This window comes from Thermobia domestica, chromosome 1 (assembly GCF_964235325.1).
Source record: "Thermobia domestica chromosome 1, izTheDome1.hap1.1, whole genome shotgun sequence".
Lineage (NCBI taxonomy): Eukaryota > Metazoa > Arthropoda > Insecta > Zygentoma > Lepismatidae > Thermobia > Thermobia domestica.
The window spans coordinates 60,332,342-60,353,222 of NC_137454.1; the positions used below are offsets into that span (position 1 = coordinate 60,332,342).

The 20,881-nt window shown below is 33.9% G+C and overlaps 1 protein-coding gene across 4 annotated transcripts in view; it reads left to right on the plus strand.

The window, feature by feature from the left end:
* Positions 1-20,881, plus strand: part of kis (chromodomain helicase DNA binding protein kismet) — a 158,499-nt gene that overhangs the window by 121,269 nt on the left and 16,349 nt on the right. For all 4 annotated transcript variants that reach the window (XM_081757548.1, XM_081757556.1, XM_081757560.1 and 1 more), the window contains 7 exons: positions 1,640-1,782; positions 2,627-2,769; positions 4,699-4,909; positions 10,095-11,481; positions 14,702-14,972; positions 16,382-16,484; positions 19,278-19,454. In XM_081757548.1, coding sequence (XP_081613674.1) covers positions 1,640-1,782; positions 2,627-2,769; positions 4,699-4,909; positions 10,095-11,481; positions 14,702-14,972; positions 16,382-16,484; positions 19,278-19,454 — 2,435 coding nt within the window. The remainder of the gene's footprint in view (positions 1-1,639; positions 1,783-2,626; positions 2,770-4,698; positions 4,910-10,094; positions 11,482-14,701; positions 14,973-16,381; positions 16,485-19,277; positions 19,455-20,881) is intronic.

A 20,881-nucleotide genomic window follows, 5' to 3' on the forward strand; every position in this document is an offset into this window, starting at 1 on the left:
CACAGTTTCAATATTAAGTTAAAAACTCTGTAATCTTACATAAGATCCGGATCATTTTATGCATATAAAATGTAATAAAAACGTTTGACATATTATTTTCAACATATGGTATGACTTCATTTCACTGTGCATCAACCATGTGATACTCTTTCAGGACACCTCTAGTGGTCGGGATTCCTGGTTCGATCCCAGCTCACGCCGAGTTGGCTTTGTGGTGGGCAAACACCGTATGCATGAGTTTTTTCGAGATTCTCCTATTTCCTCCTACGTTCTTGATTTATTCCACTATTTCATTCATTCTCAACAACATAGTATCCTTCAGCCTACATGGCATAATCATGAGTCGTAACTGAAAGCTTTCCTTTCATTTCAAGAACCGCCCCTGGTCTTCCTCACTCACTGGATGAACGATGAACAGAAATCAAGAACTCACATATCTATTTGCTCCTTTCTAACACTTCACTCTAACATAAGTGATTGTATTTGAAAAGCAGACAACTGTTCGTAACACTCAAATATACGAATAATTATGAAAACAAAGACAATGATTTATATTTGGCGTTCATCGTGTGATTGAGGAAGAGAACTGGAGCGACTCTTGAAATAAGATCACATGGTAAAATACACAGTAAAGGTGTCATAGAATAATTTTGTGTGTGTGTGTGTGTGTGTTTGTGCGAGTTGGTAAATAGATGTTTCATTGCTTGATATGGATTGATAGGTGTTTAGGTGATATAACTTACCATATATTACGGTACATTATTATTATTATTATTTGCTTATGCAAACAAAGGTAGTGAGCTCGTCGTTGTAAGGCATGCTCTTCCATCGTTATGCTCGGTTTTATTTAGAAAAGAAATTCCTATTTTGATTTTGGTACCTTAATTCTGTATGATCGTAACGCTGTACTAATCTTCGTAAAGCACATGTATAAGGGAATTAGGAAGAAGTCCATAAATAAAATTGACATAGAAGATTTTCCACTGAAATAAGCGTGTTAGGTGTAGATAAATAGTGCCTTCTCAGTGAAATAAATATTTCATTTAAAGACTGTCTGATTTTCTATATATTGTAGGTAAATTACTCTGGTTCTAAATTCAGTTCCTTTTTCACAGCATTTTATAAATTATAAATGTACAGAAAATGTAAATACGTTTGTTTGTTTCATGATTTATGGCAGAAGTAAATTTTTGTTCCATTATCCCTGTAAATCTACTGTACAGTATATTTAGCTTCTAAAGTTGATGCGTTTAGACAGTTTTTATTAAAACTCTGTGCCCTTAATTTTTTCCTGCCATGACAGGTACAGAAGGGTTCATTTTTTTTTGTATGTACTAAATAATAGTAGTATTAGGTGCGTTTTATATAAACTTAAAATATAAAAGTTCAAATAGTAGTCAAATAAAGGAGCCAAAAGGAATATTATTCATTTTGATATAAGATTGGTTCTACACTCATAGTTGATTAATGCAGAATAAGTTTGTGGGAAGCTCAATGGGAAGTACAAAAACAGGTGTTTTATTCTTAACGCGTTTTGTCATATTTTGGCTTGTTTACTTTACATTAGTGAACATCTTTCAAGAAATAGTTATTGTGATTGTTCCTTTCTTCTTGAACATTAATTCTTTTTTCTTTACAGAAGATAGAACGACGAGAAAAAATAGAGCAAATAGTAAGGGAAAGAGAAAGACAGAGACTCGAAATTCATCAAAGGAGGTGGTCCCGTCGAGAAGAAGCAGATTTTTTCAGGACTGTGTCAACTTTCGGAGTAGAATTTGATAGGTAAGATTATTCTAATTGTGAATGATTTTGATTTGGTTAGCCAGTTTCTGTTTTTTCTTTTTCTTTGTTTTTTTCCTTTGTGTGTGTGTGTGTGTAGGTGGGTTAAAACTTTACCAATAGTATTTGTAGCATGTAAATTCACTCATCACATAGATAACAATATTTGCTCTCTTTTCTACTGTGTATATGGTTTTTTCAGGGTTTTGTCTAATAATAGAACTGCATGAAGTACGAAACGAATATAAAAAGTAAGAGAATTATTTTCATGATCAATGATCCCAGAAAATATATTCTTATTTTATTTAACATACCGTCCAGATGTAAAATATAAGAGGTTTTCCAAATTTTGCATCAGGTATTTTGTTCCAAACTTTTCTTTGCAAACATCAGACCTGAGATTAAAAAATGGTTTGCAGCGGTATTTTTTCTAAGGACAATAACTGTTGAAAGTGTATTCATGTAATTTAATAATTTCATTGTCAATTGAATAAATAAGTATAATCCATGTACGAACTATCTGCTCTATTACTTTACTGAATACATGCTAAATATGACAAGCATAGTGAGTAGTTGATAAAGGCATTTGAGACAAATATTTGATGCTTAATATTTCTAGTCCTCTTTAGTTCTTGCCGTCTGTTCTTCTGTCGCTCATATTATTGGAATAAGGGACAAAACACTAATTTCTCACATTTCAAACAATCATATTGAGTCAAGTCGTTTAGTTAATGTTACGTATTCAAAATCAAACGTTTTATCAATGTATGTAATGTATTTTAAATTTATGGAATGTATGTGAATGTACAATAAATCAATCAGTACTGATAGTTCTTTAATATTACAGGAAGAAAGGTAGATACGATTGGAGTAAATTCCGAGCAATTTCCCGATTGGATAGGAAGTTTGATGATACGATGACAGAATATTATAAAGCTTTTATTGCAACTTGCAAAAGGGTTTGCGGAATGAAGCTAACAGAAGAAGAAGGTATATTTTCTTGTTCTTTAATTTAGTCGTATTATAATCATCTTTGAAATCTTCTTCATAAAATAGATCTATAAGTGTATTAGTGTTAATTATCATTATACCTCATGCCAAAAGCGGAAAATAATTTAGTTATTACCACTCGGATGTTCACTAAACTCTGTTAGGTAAAGTTTACACGTTTAAGTACATTTGTAAATTGAATAATAAAATTTGCTTTACTTGCAATATTGTTTTAAATTTTATACATAAAAATTATTTGTCAAAAGCAAAGATAGTAAGAAATTGGAAATTACGCAAGAATAAAATTGAGTCGTTATGTAAAAGTTAGAGATTTTTTTATATGCTTGGATTGTAAATACACTTCAGGCAGTTGCCACTGGACACATTAAGAACCATGCACGTTTAAAAGAAAGAAAAAATATTAGTGAATAAGGACAATAGTTAAAATAATAAATATTTTTAGGGTCTAGTTGCGTTAACATGCATTATTTAATGTAGAGAAAACTACTATAGTCTTTTTAGATTTTTGTAATGTCTATTAGGTTAAGAAAATAACTCAAGTGAAATAAAGTCTAATATTAATGTCTCACCGTATAGCCTAAATACGAAGACAGTGAATACAAGTGAATGATTATGGAAGGATTGGTGGAGTGAACGTGAAAGGGAGATAACCTCTAGAAAACTCTAGGACAGAATGTTCTACTACAAAACCAGATAAAGAATAGTTGTTCATTTTTCTTCTACTCGTATGAAAGACGTAAGAAAAGTTGGCACTTACTTCAATAGCATTCCGAGATTTAAGTGGTGCGCCAGAAAATGGGGAGAAGAGAAAGCGAAAAGCTGCAAATAAGATAGTTTATTCGGGATGCGAAAGTATTCATGTTCTTTACACACAATCTTAACCTAGCGGGTGATATTCTTTAAATAACCTGACAAAAGAATCCACTATGTTGAATCTTGTGGCCTTACAGGTTACTAACAACCGTTTTGACCAATCGAAGAATGTTCAAATAGGTGATCGAATCCCACACGCACTAATATGCCACCAAGCAACCCTCATTTTACATACTAATACTGTACCACTTCTTTGCATATTTGGTGCCCCACATTAAACATGGGCTGGAAACACTCCAATATCACATGTTTTGTTTGTTAATATTGCTTATACAATTGCTGAAGACCATAATTTAATTTGTGAAATTTTAATATGCATCCTTCCATGCAGTCCTCACCAAAATTAATTTCGTTCATCTTAATAGCCGTCGCTGATGTTCTACATCAAGTGCAGATGCACTTGTTCGTGTTAGATATTTCGTTGGATGCTGCTCAGTTTGTATCACATCCTAGGGACATATGATACGCTTACTCTGATTCTTCACTGGGAGCTACGGTGGGTCAGTGGTAGAGCGCTTTCCTCTGGTGCGTGGGCTCCTTGGTTCGATTCCCAGTCAAGTTAGTTTGTAGTGCACATCATCATGTCCGTGGGTTATCTCGGGATACTGCCGTTTGCTTTCACTTTCTCACTCCACCAATTCTTCCATCATTCGTCTGCTTTAATCATCGTCTCCCTTAACCTAAAGAGCATAATTGTGGGATGTTAAACTGGAAGATTATATTTCATTTCAATCTGACTCTTCTCTAATGCTGCTCTGTAGAAATTCTCTTCTGTAGCATGGTTTACCCACGTTTTAGCATTAGTTTTGCTACTCCGGTTGTGGTTCAAAATCTTTCGTGGCATTAAATTAAATATTCCTCTAACAAGGAGGCAGCTAGTGAAATCAGCTACAGAATTATTTCAAAGCAGTGCTTTATGCTGTTGCGTTTCTCCAAAGAACAAAGATCATTCTGAAATGAACTTTCATTTATTTCAAGTTTGCCTTCCGTGCAAATGACTAATTTCAGCGTTGTAATATGATTTATACTTTGCAGAGAACATCGATTTGATGATTATGGAACCAATTACCGAAGAACGAGCAAGCAGAACTTTGGAAAGAATTGAACTCTTAAATAAGATAAGGGAAGAAATTATTCACCATCCACATTTGGATGAAAGATTGAAATTATGCCAGCCTTCAATTGAATTACCTGATTGGTGGATTTCTGGGAAACATGACAAGGATTTACTTATCGGTGCAGCTAAGTAAGTATCTTAAGTCTTAGTATAACTTGAAAATTTAATAAGGGGAGAAGTGGCAGTTGGAAATTTTGTCTTAAACGAATGGGGCATGTTTTTCGAATGTGACCCTAAATTGTTTTATAATTAAAATTAAACTTCAATTCTACGGTTACAGGCCAGAAAGATCGTTGTTTGATAGCCAGCACATCTATTCTTATCGTCACTATTTCCGGCTTTGTAAGTTGGAATTTGTTACGTGTTAATTAAAGTAAATCATCTTTGCTTCATGTTGTTGAGACTTAATCTACGTTAAAGTGTATTTTTATTTTTAAAAAATATTGAAATTTATACTATGTAGATGAGATGGATAACGGAGTACACAATATAAATAACAGGGCACTATTTTTTACGAGTCTTGCAAAACAGTGACGCATTTCAAAATTGCATTTTTCATAACTGAGGTTTCTCAGTTTTCCAGTCGAGGAACGAAGAGTAAAATTCTCTATATAAAAACAGATCAGAATCCTCGTATTTGTTCGTGATTGCACAAAAAAATGCTGAAAACTAAATAGTTCTTAGAGAAAGCAAAGAAGAATAGATAGAAGTACTCTACATATGTCAGTGGTATGAAACAGTCATGCCTTATTACTTTATTCAATATAGTATGTAGCTCTGAACATCACACAGAGTTACTGTTGTATTCAAAAATAGCTTATACATAAGGTAAAGTTTGTACGTACAAAAAATGTTATAAGGGGAGTAGTGGTAATTAATGCTGCCGATATTGTGAACAGTTCATTATTCTGGGTTTGTTGCGTTTTCGAAATTACTGTCTAGTTTCTACTCTAAATTTTGAAGGAAAGTACAATCATGACATTAGATACACTATTTTGTTAATCACAATTGCTGTTTTATTATTCATTATAGATTGTTAGTATTTAATGGAGTTGATTTTTGTTTAGCGTCCCTTTCAACAGCAAGGCTATATGAGACGTTGACCTACTGATTAACGTGGAGTCCGAACCACATGATCTCCCGCCGGGAATAAAACCCGGGTCTCCTGCTGATGTTAATACTTAAGTATCATTATGTATACGTTAATTAACATACATTAGTACCTTTGCTTTTATTAGTACTTTAGAATCTATACCTATTAGCTTATATTCCTATAAACTGTAATAAAGTGAATTTTCATATGGAGTAATTAACAGGATTTGTCAATGCTACAAATTCTTGTATTATCGAATGTGATAGAGAATAAAGTAAACGGTATTTTCATAACCTCAAGAAAACCCGAATAGTGAATTATTCAAAGTACTAGCAATATTATGATTACTGTGTCAAGAGTATTCTTTGTAAATATAAAATTTATCTTATAAAATCCGTACACTATTTTAGCATTTATTCATATTATTGCCAAAACTCTATAAACAAGTTATATCTGTAATTGACTGACGTTCAGTCTATCGCGTAAATCCGCACATGGGAATTTTATTGAGCGCTAGTATAACAACTAATTCGCAAACAACGCTTCATGCTGCACTTGTACGTAGTTATATTACAAAAAACTAGTGCTTTTGTTAGTCTGACACCGGATTGTAAGCTTCTTGTATTTTCGTAAGTGCGAGAAATTGATATTGTAAACTGGTAATATTATAATTTGGTATGTAAAAAAATAAAGAAAAATAAAAAGGAAAAAGTGACAGCAAGTCCAGAGATGATCCTTACAGATGTTAGTGTGACCAATATTGTATAATTTTACAGATTTTTAAGAAAGAAAGAAAAAAAAACGAAAACTTTTGGAACGGATATAAGATGAACACCGTTATTCTCATAATCTAGTTAGAGACCAGCACACACAAGAAAAAGGAAAATTTTGTAAGATCTGTTGGTGACTTCAACAGACAGAATAAAAATAGGGACGTATATATACAGTCATTGTTAAAACTCTGAGCACACTATTGATTTTCCAGAATTTATATATATATATATATATATATATATATATATATATATATATATATATAAAAAACTATCCATACAAAACTAAGTTTGTTGAACTCAGTTTTGAAAATAAACAACTTTGTTCATATCATCATCATAGGTATTCTACCCTTATTGGCAGGTCACTTGCCGCAGCTGAGAAGCTTCCATGCTCCACGGTCCTCCGCTAACCTATTCGTATTCACGTATGATCTTTCTGTTTTTATATCATCCATTAATTGCAGTTTCCTTCGCCCCCTCCCTCTTCCGCCACCATACTCTCTAGGACGTCCCTCATGGTACAATTTCTTTTTAGGCAATGTCCCAATCAGTTTCTTTTCCTCTTTTTAATAATATCTAAAAGTGTTTTATTCTCCCCAACCATTTCTAACACACTCTCATACCTCGACCCACTAATTATTTCCGTTCTTCTTCACACCCAAATTTCGAAGGCTTCCAGTCGATTTTCATCATTTTGTTCATATGAAAATTCATGATCGTTTTGACTAGACAAATTTATTGAAGAAAGCTACTAGGCAGTAAACAACTAATGACCAGATAACTAACGTCACGCTTTATTTAATGGTGCATCGTTTCAACGACACCTAGTGGTACGTATATGAACCCTTGTCAGTAGTTATCTCTTTACTTCAATGAACAGTTATGTATGCGCTATTCAGTCGTGTTGCAATATGGGCAAAATTGTATCGAAATCTGACATATGTCGTCTCTGTTTTAATTTTCATAATCCAGTTGAATAATGTGAAGAACATGCAAATACTATGAGGAAGAGAAACTGTTAACTAAGAGTCGAACCACGTGTTCAAGTAGTTATTTTGAGAGAAATAGACGTTAACCGCTCCGGAAGAAATTATAGAATTATGGAAGAACCATTTCCAATTGGTATCAAATAGGACGGTAGCCCAGCGCCTTCAGATCTCTGCCGTCCTAAGCGAAAAGACGGTAACTCCACATTTTTCGAAAATCGAAATATTGGTATGGAAATGTTCGTAGTACAATTCTGCATCTATCTAAAGTGAAATTGACGTGGTTTGATCAATAGGTAGGGGGTAATGACGTCATGAGTGTTTACCTTATGTTCAAAACTGTAACTGAATGTAAGCAAAAACACCTTAAGTGGCAGTTCATAAGCAAAAATATTTAACTGTATTTCCACACAAATTTTAGATCGTGAAAATATATTTAATAAAGTTTTACTGAAATACAACAAATTTGAACGTACAGACTAAGCCAAAATGCGTTTTGCTTATTTTCTCGAAAGTATGTGAAATGGTGTTAAGGCCTTTTCGCTTAGCACGGCAGATCTGTAGTCTTGGATGTATGGTTGTAGTAAAGAAACTATTCCCACAAGTAGTAAATGTTACAAAATATACTTTTGGGCCGAAAAAATTAAAAATAAAGACCGGAACGATGAGCAATGGAAGAGAGCACTCTTTACCTACGAATCTAATTCAAACTTTTCGCTTTCCAATGCTAGAAATTTGTGCGTCGTGTCCCGAAGAGCGCTTTCGTCCTGACCATATAATACCTACAGCAAGCCACGGAGAAAGGAGCTTCACTGTTTTGGGATGCTTTACAGACTGCCAAGTTGATAATGTAGTTCGAATTAATGGAATAATGGACAAAGCGTATTTCACAGTGTTTAAGTGAGGCGTGGAATTCCATCAGAAACGCGGATTTGGGGTAGCAACTTTGCACTACAAGATGATTACCATCCGAAACTTTCTTCCAAGGTATGCAGTAATTATCTGCTTATGTGACAAACAAATCGAGTAGTCAACGGATTTGTTACCCATCGGGTCCTTGTAAGATGAACGTAACAGAACAGTCTGTAAACAGGTGCCAACGAATACTCGAAGGCTCTTCAGAGCTACTGGAGTCGCATAGCAACGCAAAAGTTTGATAAACCAGTCAAACAAATGCCTAAAATTTGTAAAGCTCGTATTAAGGCTAAGGGTCGGCACACCATTGAACGCAAACTTACTCAATTAGTTTGCCTCTGCGGAAACGGGACCATATTTTTAAATTTCTTTATATGAGTAGTGATGTTTATTTTACAGAACAAGTCCAACAAATTGGGTTTTATATGAATACAGGTCTTTCTGGAAAGGTCTGAAAGATCAGTAATGTGCTCATACTTTTGACAGTGACTACATACAAAGTAGTTACAAGAAGTTAACTGATTAATCGGACAAAGTGTTTTAAAGGGGAAGTTTGATATTTATTTATTATACATACTTGCAGGTAGAAATATCGGAAGAGAGTAGTTTGTTTTTTTAGCAAGTGTCTAAACTAGTTACTTAAGAGTTTACCAGTAATATGTGTAAATAGAGGGAACAGTCTCAGTTGAAAGAAATATTTAATAAAGATGATGATAAAATACTCGATATTATATAGTAGTTGGTAAAACATTTAGTTTTTTTGCGTAACGTCCTTGAACTTAGATTAAAAGTGGCGGTATCAATCAGGAAAGTGGAGGAAAGAATTATGCTGGGTAGGGAAAAACTAATAATACCAGACGATAAGTAAATTTAAAAAATAACCCCGTTTTCGATCGGGTAATGTTAGACTTAATGGTACTAGTTTATTCGCATACAAGTCTGAAACTTCCCTTCAAGTCTGATGGAATCGTATAGATCTTCTCAAGCTTCCTTTTCTGTTTTTGAACTTACTCTCACTATTCTGGTGAATACTGTAAATTAGTCAAATATTTTTGAACATAAAACTTGCTTTTCATTGTTTATTTGATTTTCCCGTGAAAAAAAAAAAAAAAAAAGCACCGTATCGTACGAGTTAAGCCAAAGTCACTCGATCTGCATCAGAGTTAGCATGTTGGTAAGCCTTGATCTGCTATAGAAGCGTGTGAATTATTTTGTTCAGACCTTTAGGTCTTAAACTGTACGAAGAAGTAAAAATGAAGTGAAGGACTGTTTATTATGATTATGTCTGTTTTACTATGCTTGACTCTTAAAACACTTCACTTAATATAGAAAAGAAATTCTAGGAAGTGCTAAATCGTGACCTCTCTCCTTTACAATTCCTCTTGTAATCATGAGTTATAATTTATGTATGTACATGTATGGCAATTCGATATTTTTTTCCTTGTTCTCTGACTACTAATTATTTATCACGTTGACAAGGTCTTATATATTTACTGTGTAGTACGTACCTTGCTAAATAATATATTACTCTAACTTCATTATAGGCATGGTCTGGGTAGAACTGATTTTTACATACTAAATGATCCAGAACTTTCATTCCGGGAAATACTGCGGAGACACATGGTTGGTGAACCATTAGTTAATCCTCAAGACAAACTGAAAGATAAAAGCAGAGAGAGCTCTGGATTTGACAGGTCGTTTAAAATAGAAGATGCTATTAAAATAGAGAAACCTGAGGATATTTTAAAGATAGACAAAGATGAAATAATTGTGAAACTCGAAAAGGGTGAAGGTACGTTGAAAATAGAGAAGATAAACGTGAAAAAGGAAAAGAATCCTGAGAAACCTATTGAAAGGGAACCAAAAGATGACGTCAGGTTAACTCTGATTAAAAAGGAGAAGGATGAAGTCATAAATTATCCGAAGAGTGAGATTACAGTCGAAATAAAACCTGTGAAGAAGGAAGAAAATGCTGATGAAGAGAAAGAAGTTAAGCGAGTAACGTTGGAAGAAGTGAAAGAAATAATCAAAACAGAAGCACCAGAAGAAAAACCGACCGATAAGGAGGAGAATGATAATACAGAGAAAGAAACTGAAGACGAAAAGAATGTGAAAAAGGAAATGAATACAGAATCAGAGAACGAGAAGGAAAAAGAATGTGTAAAGGAAGAGGAGACAAAGAAGGATGCTGAAGAGGATATGGGAACTGAGAAAACAACTGAGGAAAGCAATAATAGTAAAGTAGAAAGTGAGAAGGAAGAAACTAATACAAAAGAAGAAGAAAAAGCTACTAACGAAGAGGAAAGTAAACCAGAGAAAGAAGAGGAAGAAAAAAAGAATGAAGAGACTGATGCTACCATTGAAGAGGAAAAACCTAAAGAGGCAGAAACAAAGGAGCCAGAAAAAGAAGAGAACGAAAATAAAGATGCCACAACTGAGGAAGAAAAGACTGAAAACAAAGAAGAGAAAGATAAGATAGAACTACCAACTGCTCGTGCTGAAGTTGAAGGTGAATCCAAAGTTAAAGATGAAAAATCGGACTTTACTGAAACTCCTGAAAATGCCTCATCGGAGATAAAGGCAAAACCAGATGAGGATAAAAAGTTGGATATTAAATCAGAGGAAAAACAAGAAGAAATTATAATTGAAAAAACCATCCATAAAGTCAAAGATGAAAATGTGGGAACTGATATTAAAATACAGTCTCCTCACATAAATCTAATGAATGACGGTAGAAAAGTTTTCGACGAGAAACCAAGGGACTTAAAGTCATTGTTCCCTGAACTAGAAGTAATCCAGCCACTTTCGAAGTTAGCAGAATTGGATTCATTCATGTTCAGAGATAGACATATGGGAGGATTTGATTATCCGGAGCCTACAGTAGCCCAGTTGCTTGCGCAGAGTTATCAAAATCCTATTAGGTGGCCCAAGGTGAGTAACTTTCTTCTGCTTTATAATATTTGTAACACATTAGGTTTTACATTTACATTTAGGTTGTTGAATAACTTCCCAGTTTTCATAGTGTTTTAAGAGTTCTGTGTAAGATTTGACTGTTAAGAATATTATTTTCACTTTTAAATCTATAAAGAAAGAGTACGAAATTCAAAGTAGGTAACAATTCGATTTATCGCTTTATTTTGCATTGCTGCTTATTTGTGGGAGTTGCAAATCTAACCTGAATAATAAAATTAGATACATCACATTATAGTATTCCATTTTCATCTTATTTCCATGTATTGATGTAGCAACTCAATTCGCGATGCGATTCTGTTTAATACATATACTCAATATACAGGAAAAGGAAATGCTTGGTCCATTTCCTAAATATCCCATTCTCTCCAATTACTGTTCCCATTAGCATACCGTTTCTGTGCATGTCAAGTCGAAAAACGATTGCACAACTTGATATCGTTTGTCGACATCACTTGGTTCACATTAGAACTAAAAGAATTTCACATCAAATGTAATAAATTTATTATTTATATTGATGTGCGTGTAATTTTCTTTCACTGTACTCTCAAATATGTATGATCCTATAATAAAATATACGCAGAAAATACTGCAATAATACGTTGCTTTAATAAATATGCAGATTCTTCCTCGCAATGCAAGCATCCACAAAAATTTCAGACAATTATTTTCGACCAAATGTCATTGTTAACTTTTATTGCATATTATATGAGAAGTATCTGCTAAATAGCAGATAGTTTAAAAAGTATTGAGCCTTTTGTGCACGTGATGGTGTTAATGTGTAATCTCGAGGTGTATATGAGTCGCAGCGGATCAAATCTAATCCCAATTGACATCTGTCAATTCAAGCCAATAGGCGTGCAAGAAGTTTTGAAAATCTTATAATCAAACGGAAGGTAATTGCGCTATGAAGATGAAATAAATTTCCACAAAACTGCAATAAATTTTACAGTTTAATTTCGATAAAGACGCAAATGCTGCACAACTAACATGTGTTGAATGAAGAAATATGTATTGTTTATGGGCATGATAGGTTATCAAAAGCAACAGAAGAGATGGTTCAATCGCTTTCGTTCTGCAAATTTCGATGTTTAAGATGCTCCTCGCAGTGTGTGACCAATCACAGCTGACAAAAGTTCAGGAAGACTGGCAAGTAAGCAGTCATGACGTTGCCAATGACCTGAACATCCATCAACTAAATATTTTTCAAAAGTTAGTAATTTTTCTTTTGCCCGTCTTTCGTAAGTGAAAAGAGATAATGAAATGTAACTTACAACAATAGTAGATAATGTTATTCTACACCCGAAATTATGAATCGGAAGAATTTTCAGTGTTGCCATCCATAGAAATTACAGTGTGAACAGAATTTGAATTACCCAAAAATCTAGGTTAAGGCAACGACTACAAAAATGAGCTCAACAATAATTGATGACTTATTGTGCTGTTTGTGTTCCTTGTTAACTACTTTTTAAATAAATAAGTTACTACAGACTAAATACAAATATTATTTTAAAAATAGTTAACAGGGAACAAAGACAGCACGATAAGTAATCAATTACCGATGAGTTCATTTACCTAGTCGTAGCCTTAACTTAGATTTTTGGGTAAGTCAAATTCTGGTCACACTGTGATTTCCATGGATGGCAACACTGAAAAATTCTTCCAAATCCTATTTTCCGCTGTAGAATAACATTATCTATTATTGTGGCAAGTTACATTTCATTATCTCTTTTCTCTTATGAAAGACGAGCAAAAGAAAAAATGCTAACTTTTGAAAAATATTTAGTAGTCTACCCCCTTAAACAGTTTTAAGCTATTTGGAGATAGCTGGCTACAAACAGAAGCTCGACACTTGGCTATCATATGATCTGGCCAAAGAACATTGACTCGACGAACTTCAATCTGCAAATCTCTAATGAAACATAACAAACGTGGGTGATTTCTGGAGCAGTTTATCACGACTGATGAGAAGTGAATAACCTGCGACAGCAATGTCTGAAAAAGATTGTGATCGAAGCGAGTAGAAGCTCTGTCACAAAGCTCACATTGATACCCAGGAAAGTTATTCTGTGCGTTTAGTTGGATTGGAAGGACATCGTGGATCACAAACTGCTGCTGCCACCAGGCAGAACGATAGACTCGGACCCTGTACTGTCGATAAGTAGCACGAGTACACCTAGCAATTCAGAAAACGGCCGGAAGTGGTCAAGAGAAAGGGTGTATGCCACGCTGACACTAACGATCCATAAAAAATTTAGATATGTGGTTGCGAGGTTTTAATGCATCCCGTCACTTAGCCCGGACCTGGCAGTCACACTATTTTGATATCTGACACCAACAAACGTAGCAGCTTCACGTACTTGTCCAAACACAATGACCCTTTTTGCCATTCCGTCCCATCGTAACGAATTGTTTGATTAGAAGCGATTAAGACTCAGGGCAGTTTCCACTGCAGTGGCTATGGCAGCGGTAATGGGTCATCTGATCATGTTTGACCGATGAAAAACTTATCCATAACAATGCAAATACACCAATGTTCTAGAAAGGTTTTTTATTACTATTTTGAGTGCTTATATAATTAAAATGGCAAGATTATATTTTTGGTAAATTCGCTATGTTGGTAAAATAAAATTATTTGCATTATAGGTTAATAGTAATGTAAATAAATAAATTACGCTTAGCGTAATGTATTATGGCGTAAGCATAGATGGGAATACAATATTAAGATGGATCTCGCAGAAATAGGAATTGGAAGTAGCAACTGGATTCAGTTGGCTAAGTACAGAAATCAATTTAGATTTTTTTTTTTTTCTTTTTTTGGGTGAGATTATTGAAATGTTTGAATTCTCTTCGCGTTACAATGGTAGTTCGCATTTTTAATTAGTAATTCATTGAAACTCGAAGGGAATTTCATGCCACTTTTGTGACAGAAGTTGAGCTGGGACCACATTATGTACCAGTCTTCCAATAATTTGCTGATAGCATCGCCACGCAGAATATGCAATTGTAATTACCTAAACACAAATTTTGCGTATTATAGATGCAAACCTTAGGGGAATGGGGCCTTTGTATGATATCGTAAGGTATATTTTAGCATAAGACTGAATATAAGGATATTGTGACTTTCCTTTATTACATGATGAAATTAAAGTACAGTCAAGCATATATTTTTTCTCTGTAGGATCGAGTTCTTCAGGTACGTTTGGAACACATTGTATATGCTGTTGAGAATAATGAATGGCCAATGGCACGTCATCATGGCATGTACACTCCGACTGCTATTGAATTGGATTTAACTGCTCACGATACTCCTGATGTTACTCCTAAGCGTGAGACATCAACACCAGTGTCAGAAGGATCGGAAGTAATCACCATCACAACAGATCATGGTGCTCCTCGATTTGCTAAGAAGAGGAAAAGGCATATTGCTATTGATGTTGAAACCGAAAGAGGTAACCATCATTTTTATTCATATTGTGTAATGTGCGAATTGTAATAAGTTATATTAAAACAAGTTATTTCTTAAATTCAGAAATTACCATTTTACAATACACTAGTTTTGAAATATATTAACAACCAGCGCTGAAAACATATTAGTACAAATGTAAGTAGGAAAATCAGAAAGCTTTGCATATATTTGAACTTCAAGAACAATGGAACATCATTCAATATCAAAGGAAATTTTTGTCACCTTATAGTATAATACAATAGCTGCTACTAATGTTAAACCACTGGGAAATATATTATTTGCGCTAAGAAATTCCATTTGTTCAAGTTCACGTGTTGTATACTGTACGTACCTTACGACACTAAAGTTCCCTCTGACTTTCGTATCATAGGGATATCGAAAGTGTTCTTCCTGTTTTCTACTTACAGTGAGATACTAAACTGACCAAAATTGTGCTAAATAGGAGGGAAGAAGAATGAAAATGAAACCTACTAATTTAATGTCCCACGATTATACCTTTTAGGCTAAAGGAAACGGGTGATTAATGAAATTGAATGATTGTGAAATTAAATTCTTATTATCTTTCACAGAGAATCGAACTCAGAACCATGCTCACCAAGGACACGCACTAGCCACTAGACCAACATGTAGGGCCGATACGAGAGGAAGAAAAACTATATACAAAAGAAACACTCCGACATACAATTGTCATCTTTATATTTTCGGTTTTTTTTTTCTTTCTTTTATTTAATATATTTCTAGGATAATTTAACTGACACTTTCCGAATTTCTTGTCTCTGTAGGCCCTCAATAGTACAGAAAAAGACAACAGTGTGTTGAAAATTTTATAGTGATACGGAAGTTAATTGATTCAGGTTTAGTGAGGACGTCAGCAAATACGAAAGTTAACGGGAGCCCTAGTGGAATATGGTGCATGCAGCAACCACTGATTCTTGATTTAATTATGATCAGCATACAGTATGCAGTTAAATACTGGATATTTTCAGTGCTGGGGTTGTTATAGAAATTCAAAGTTTTATATATGGGTCAGAAATCGAACCCGAATGGTTAGTTTACTGTATGGGTTCACCGACCAGTACGACGTTACCCAGTTCGTCTTCAGACGAGCTTACTACACATGTACTACATCTGAGGAATACTTTCTGTTGTTCAGACCACATCCTAGAACATCGCACCAGAACTTCAGTGCTTGATCAGCCCTGTCATGTTGTGTTGCATAGCCTAGGGCTGCAAGTAATTATTTAATAAGAGGCAAAGTTAAAGAATTTATGTAATATAGTGATAATACCGTGTCCTTTCATGGAGGTGCGAAATCAAGTGAAATATTACATTTGCTTTTGTGGTAATTCTTTGTTTTAATTTTTTTTTTTTTTTTTTTCTTCCTTATTTTAGCGAAACTTCATGCACTGTTAAATAGTAGTAATCCGCACCAACCCACTCCCGTTGCGAAGCCGTCATTTTGGGAGCCAAGTGAAGAATCCCCCGAGGAGTCACGGTAAGATATTTTGGTATCTCACTTGTTTATTACTCTCTTAGTGTTTGGATCGATCTTTCATGAACGGATATTGAACGGAATTTCGAGGCAAATTTCAGAGTTTGACACAAATTTTTGTATCCCATTCATTTTTTTGTCATATTTGAAGTATTTAACAACGTAATTAGATTCAATCAGTGGGCAAGATACAGTAGGTCGTGCGATGAGAAAGAAGAAAAAAGGAGCGATTGACGAAGCCTGTGGGAGATAATGAGAACAAAAAAACATAATATTTGCTTCTTACCATTACATCCAACATTGTACTTTCGTAAGCAATATTTAGATCTGCTACCAGATTCGGAGAACTAGTGAATATCTTTTATATCTAGTGCTAAGTCTGGATGATTACCTGAGAAATATCCGTTGTTAATAGAAATAATTATTTTGCTACTAGCTTGTAATTTATAGTGAGGATAGATCAAAGCTCACTACAATAAAAGTTCGGTGTAGTTATCGTAGGAGGAAACGTCCTCCATTGTAACCTTGCAACATACATACGGTTAACGGCAAACCGTGAAACTTGTAATTAATTATTACCATTTCATCATTACCATATTATTATTATTATTATTATTATTTTAATCCACGTATTTATTCACTTTTCTGTTGGTATTATGCATTAAGGTGGAAATATATTGTTAAAACGAGGAAACATGGGCTCGCTTGTAATTATTCGATTTTCAAGATGATTGTTAATTTGTAATCAGGATGATCCAAAAGATAAATTAGAATTTAGTATAATTCATAGAAGAACAGAGAGTCGCCTCCGAGGAAGCCCTGGAGATAAATGTTCAAAACATGTTTAGAAAAATTAACTTCGCATTAAATCCATTGTTATGTATGAGATGTACTCTATATGTACTGTATAGCATCGTTTCCCAGTCTTTTCGAATGTTACAGATCTCTAGTAGGGACTGTTATTCCCACGACCTCATAAAATGAAATGTGATTTATATATATATATATAATATTAAATGGTAAATTATATTTTTACAACATTAAATGTGTCATTTATGACAACGCATTTATCGTATAAATGGAGATATTCGAAAAATATGATCATAGAGCTAGGCGCAATATTATGAATGCAGCATTCACGTAAGGTGATGGATGATGCATCTTTCAGCCTAGATTGATAAGGCTTTTTTTTTTTCTTCTATCTTTTGATATTCTCTTCTTCATTGATTAAAACCTAGGAATTGCACATTATAAATATCGCATGTCTAAGGAACAGATGATAAAATATTCTGCGGATCCTGTTACAATCTTTCATTGTCTCCCAAGGCTCCGCGGACTACAGATTAAGAAGCAATGGCCTATAGTTCATATTATAATTGATATCTGAGGGAAGTAGCCAATTACAGTTAACTTAGTACTTAATGGTGCCACGAACAGTAAAACATAAGGAAGGCTTTTTCTTAAAATGAACGTGAATTCACATCCTTATCGTTGACCGATAATAGAAATTATTGATAGTTGTTACATTGCAAGAATACCTACATTGTTTTAATTATTATTTTCACAAGTTTCTTGGATTTTTTTTTTTTTTTTTTTAAAGGTTTAGAAGAAATTGTGATACACATTCAGTTTTAGAAGGAAAACTATTACATACAAAAAATTTAAGTAATCTGTTATGTCTCTTTCTTTTTCTTCAAGCCATTACAAATTTACTTATCTATATGAAGGAAAGGATTCCTGGTTCGGAAGTTCTGACGTTCCAAAGTTAGGGTTGCACGACTCTACGAACATCCTATAAGCACATACATTACAAGAGACGGGATATAAACAGAATGTATATTTACATTTATTTTTTAAAAGAAGACTTGAATATTTAATCGTACTAAATCTGTGAGAGCAAGTTTTTTTGTTAGTGTTGTTTGAGGGAGGGGTTGCTAGCGTTATAAATTTCAAATCTAGCATTACGTACAGTGATAATGAAATACATGTATTCATATATGTTCAGAAGTGTAATATAGTTTAGTATTGTAATATATATTTATATCTGGCATCGGAGAGTAGCGTTCTCATATGTATCTGTTGTTAAAAGTGTATCAAACGGAAAAGTAGAGAACTAAAATGAACGAATAGAAGGTCTGCCTCATGGGTAGCGCGCTGGCTTTTGCTGCGTATGTATTGGCAAATATAAAAACCGGATTATTTTGGATTTATGGTTCTTAATTTCGTTGTGTAACAGGCTGTCTATCGGTCACGAAAGTCATGAAATCAGAAAAGGGTCATGAAATTTAGCTTTTGGGTCACGATTTTTTCCATCTGTGCAAGTATAAGTATAGACTGGAAAATTGTATTTTATAAAACGTCAAAATTCACCACCAAAAATGTCTACGGTCGGCTTTAGACACTACCAAATCGCAAGCAAAGCACGCTTCTCTCTCATGCATGAAAATTTGGTCAATTCGTACCCAAATTTGCTCTTGAAAATGTTACTAAGTGTTATGGTTTGCAAAAGAAAAGGTCACGAAATTTCATTTTAGAATTTTAGTAGACACCCTGTATAAGGATGTAAAGCAAACTAGTGATGGACAAGTTTAGAACAACTAGAGAGCATTGTACAAAATCTGTTTATTCACATACATTAATTAAATTGCAAGGTACTATGGACCTATGGTATATGCAAGTGCCTCGAGAAGTAAGGGAGGGTGTTTTAATGTTTAGTGTTAGTTAATTCTTAATGTGTTAGGAATTTACAAAATTTTTTTTTAAAGTTATATCATAATATATTTGTGTGCATTTCAGCTCCACTCCTGTTACGTCAAACCGACAGCCTCCACCTGCACATCAGCAGAGTCCACGTGTTCTGTCAATGCCTTTGAATTCATTCGATTTGAAGTATCACACGCCTAACAAACCCATTGGACCAACTGTGATACCGGGTACTTCAAGTACTCTTACACCGATAGATCTTTCGTCAAGGTTGGTTTTGCTGTTGTGTATATTCTTATAGAATGACTTAAAAGAAAGTTCATACATTCTATTTTTACATTTAATAGCTAGTGCGTGTCAAATTTTACAATATTACAAGCATTAAGGTGAAACTGATATTGAGGTATATCGTAATCAATTTTCTCTTGTTTTTAATTTCTCTTCAAATAAAATATTACCCAAAAAATGAGAAATGTATCAGTCGATAGATCACATTGGCTGAACAAAATGACATGCTTGAGAATAAATTCGCATGCATAAGATTTGAGAAAATTGAGAAAAACTATTTTCTGTGGCGCTAAAATGTATGTCGTTCGTTGTCAGTATTATAGAGTTGATAGTGTTTATTCTGTTGGATTTTAACAGTAAACATACTGGACTTTTAAGATCAAATATTAACGGGTAATGATAATATTTGAATAAATATGAACTTTTTTTTTTTTTTTTTTTTTTAAGAGCCCTTGGGGAATACATTAAGTTGTTATATAAAAACAACACAAAACAGGGGCAAAAGTAAAAAACTTGTAGTGAAAATCACACGAAATGTGTTCACTACAGCTTTCAACAACCAGTGAACAACAAAATGTGGGTGACGCAAGTTCAGCAGATACGTTTGAACAAGCACACAACAAATAGATGCTGAGCTTTCATATTCCAAAGCCGTGTTCGTATTCCGGAGCAAAATTTCCTCTTATTTATCGTTCCTGTTCAAAATCGTTCGAGTTCTTAGGCGTTCGGATTTCGGAGGCACTACTATATATTTCAATCGATACCTCTTTGAGGTAGACAAACTAAGGGTGAGTGTAAATCCTAATCCGTAGTCTGCAGAAAATCTTGAGAGAAATTATTTTTGCTTGTGAAGCTGAAAATTGCTTGACTACATAACTACGCCATCCTTAAGATAAAACTGACAGTAAAGTATACTCTAACCAGTTTTTCATTATGACATTAGCAAGGCGTCAGTACACGCATGGTTAATGAGATATAGCCCAAAATTATAACTCTTAAATTTCTGTTTAACAATATTATTCAAAAATGAGACATACATTAATCGAAAGATCACGTCAAGCTGAACAATGGGTAAGATTATGATGTGTAGTTTTCAAGATAGATAAAAAATTACAGTCCCAAGAAGTTGTTCGTTATCAGTAATAATTGAGATTTTTTCTGTTGGAACAGATTATTTATGTACTGTGTGTGTAATTTAAAATAATGTGTGTATACAGTATTGTTGTATGTATTTCTGACGGTGACATACGTTATTCTCAATAGGGAGACAAATGCTCCTTACTGTTGACATACCCATTGAACACCATGATCTAACAATCAGTGAGTTCTAAAAGTGATGCATATACTTCTTGTAATAAAGACTGAAAGTTAGAGGATAATTTTCTTTAACGTTATTGGTAATCATTATT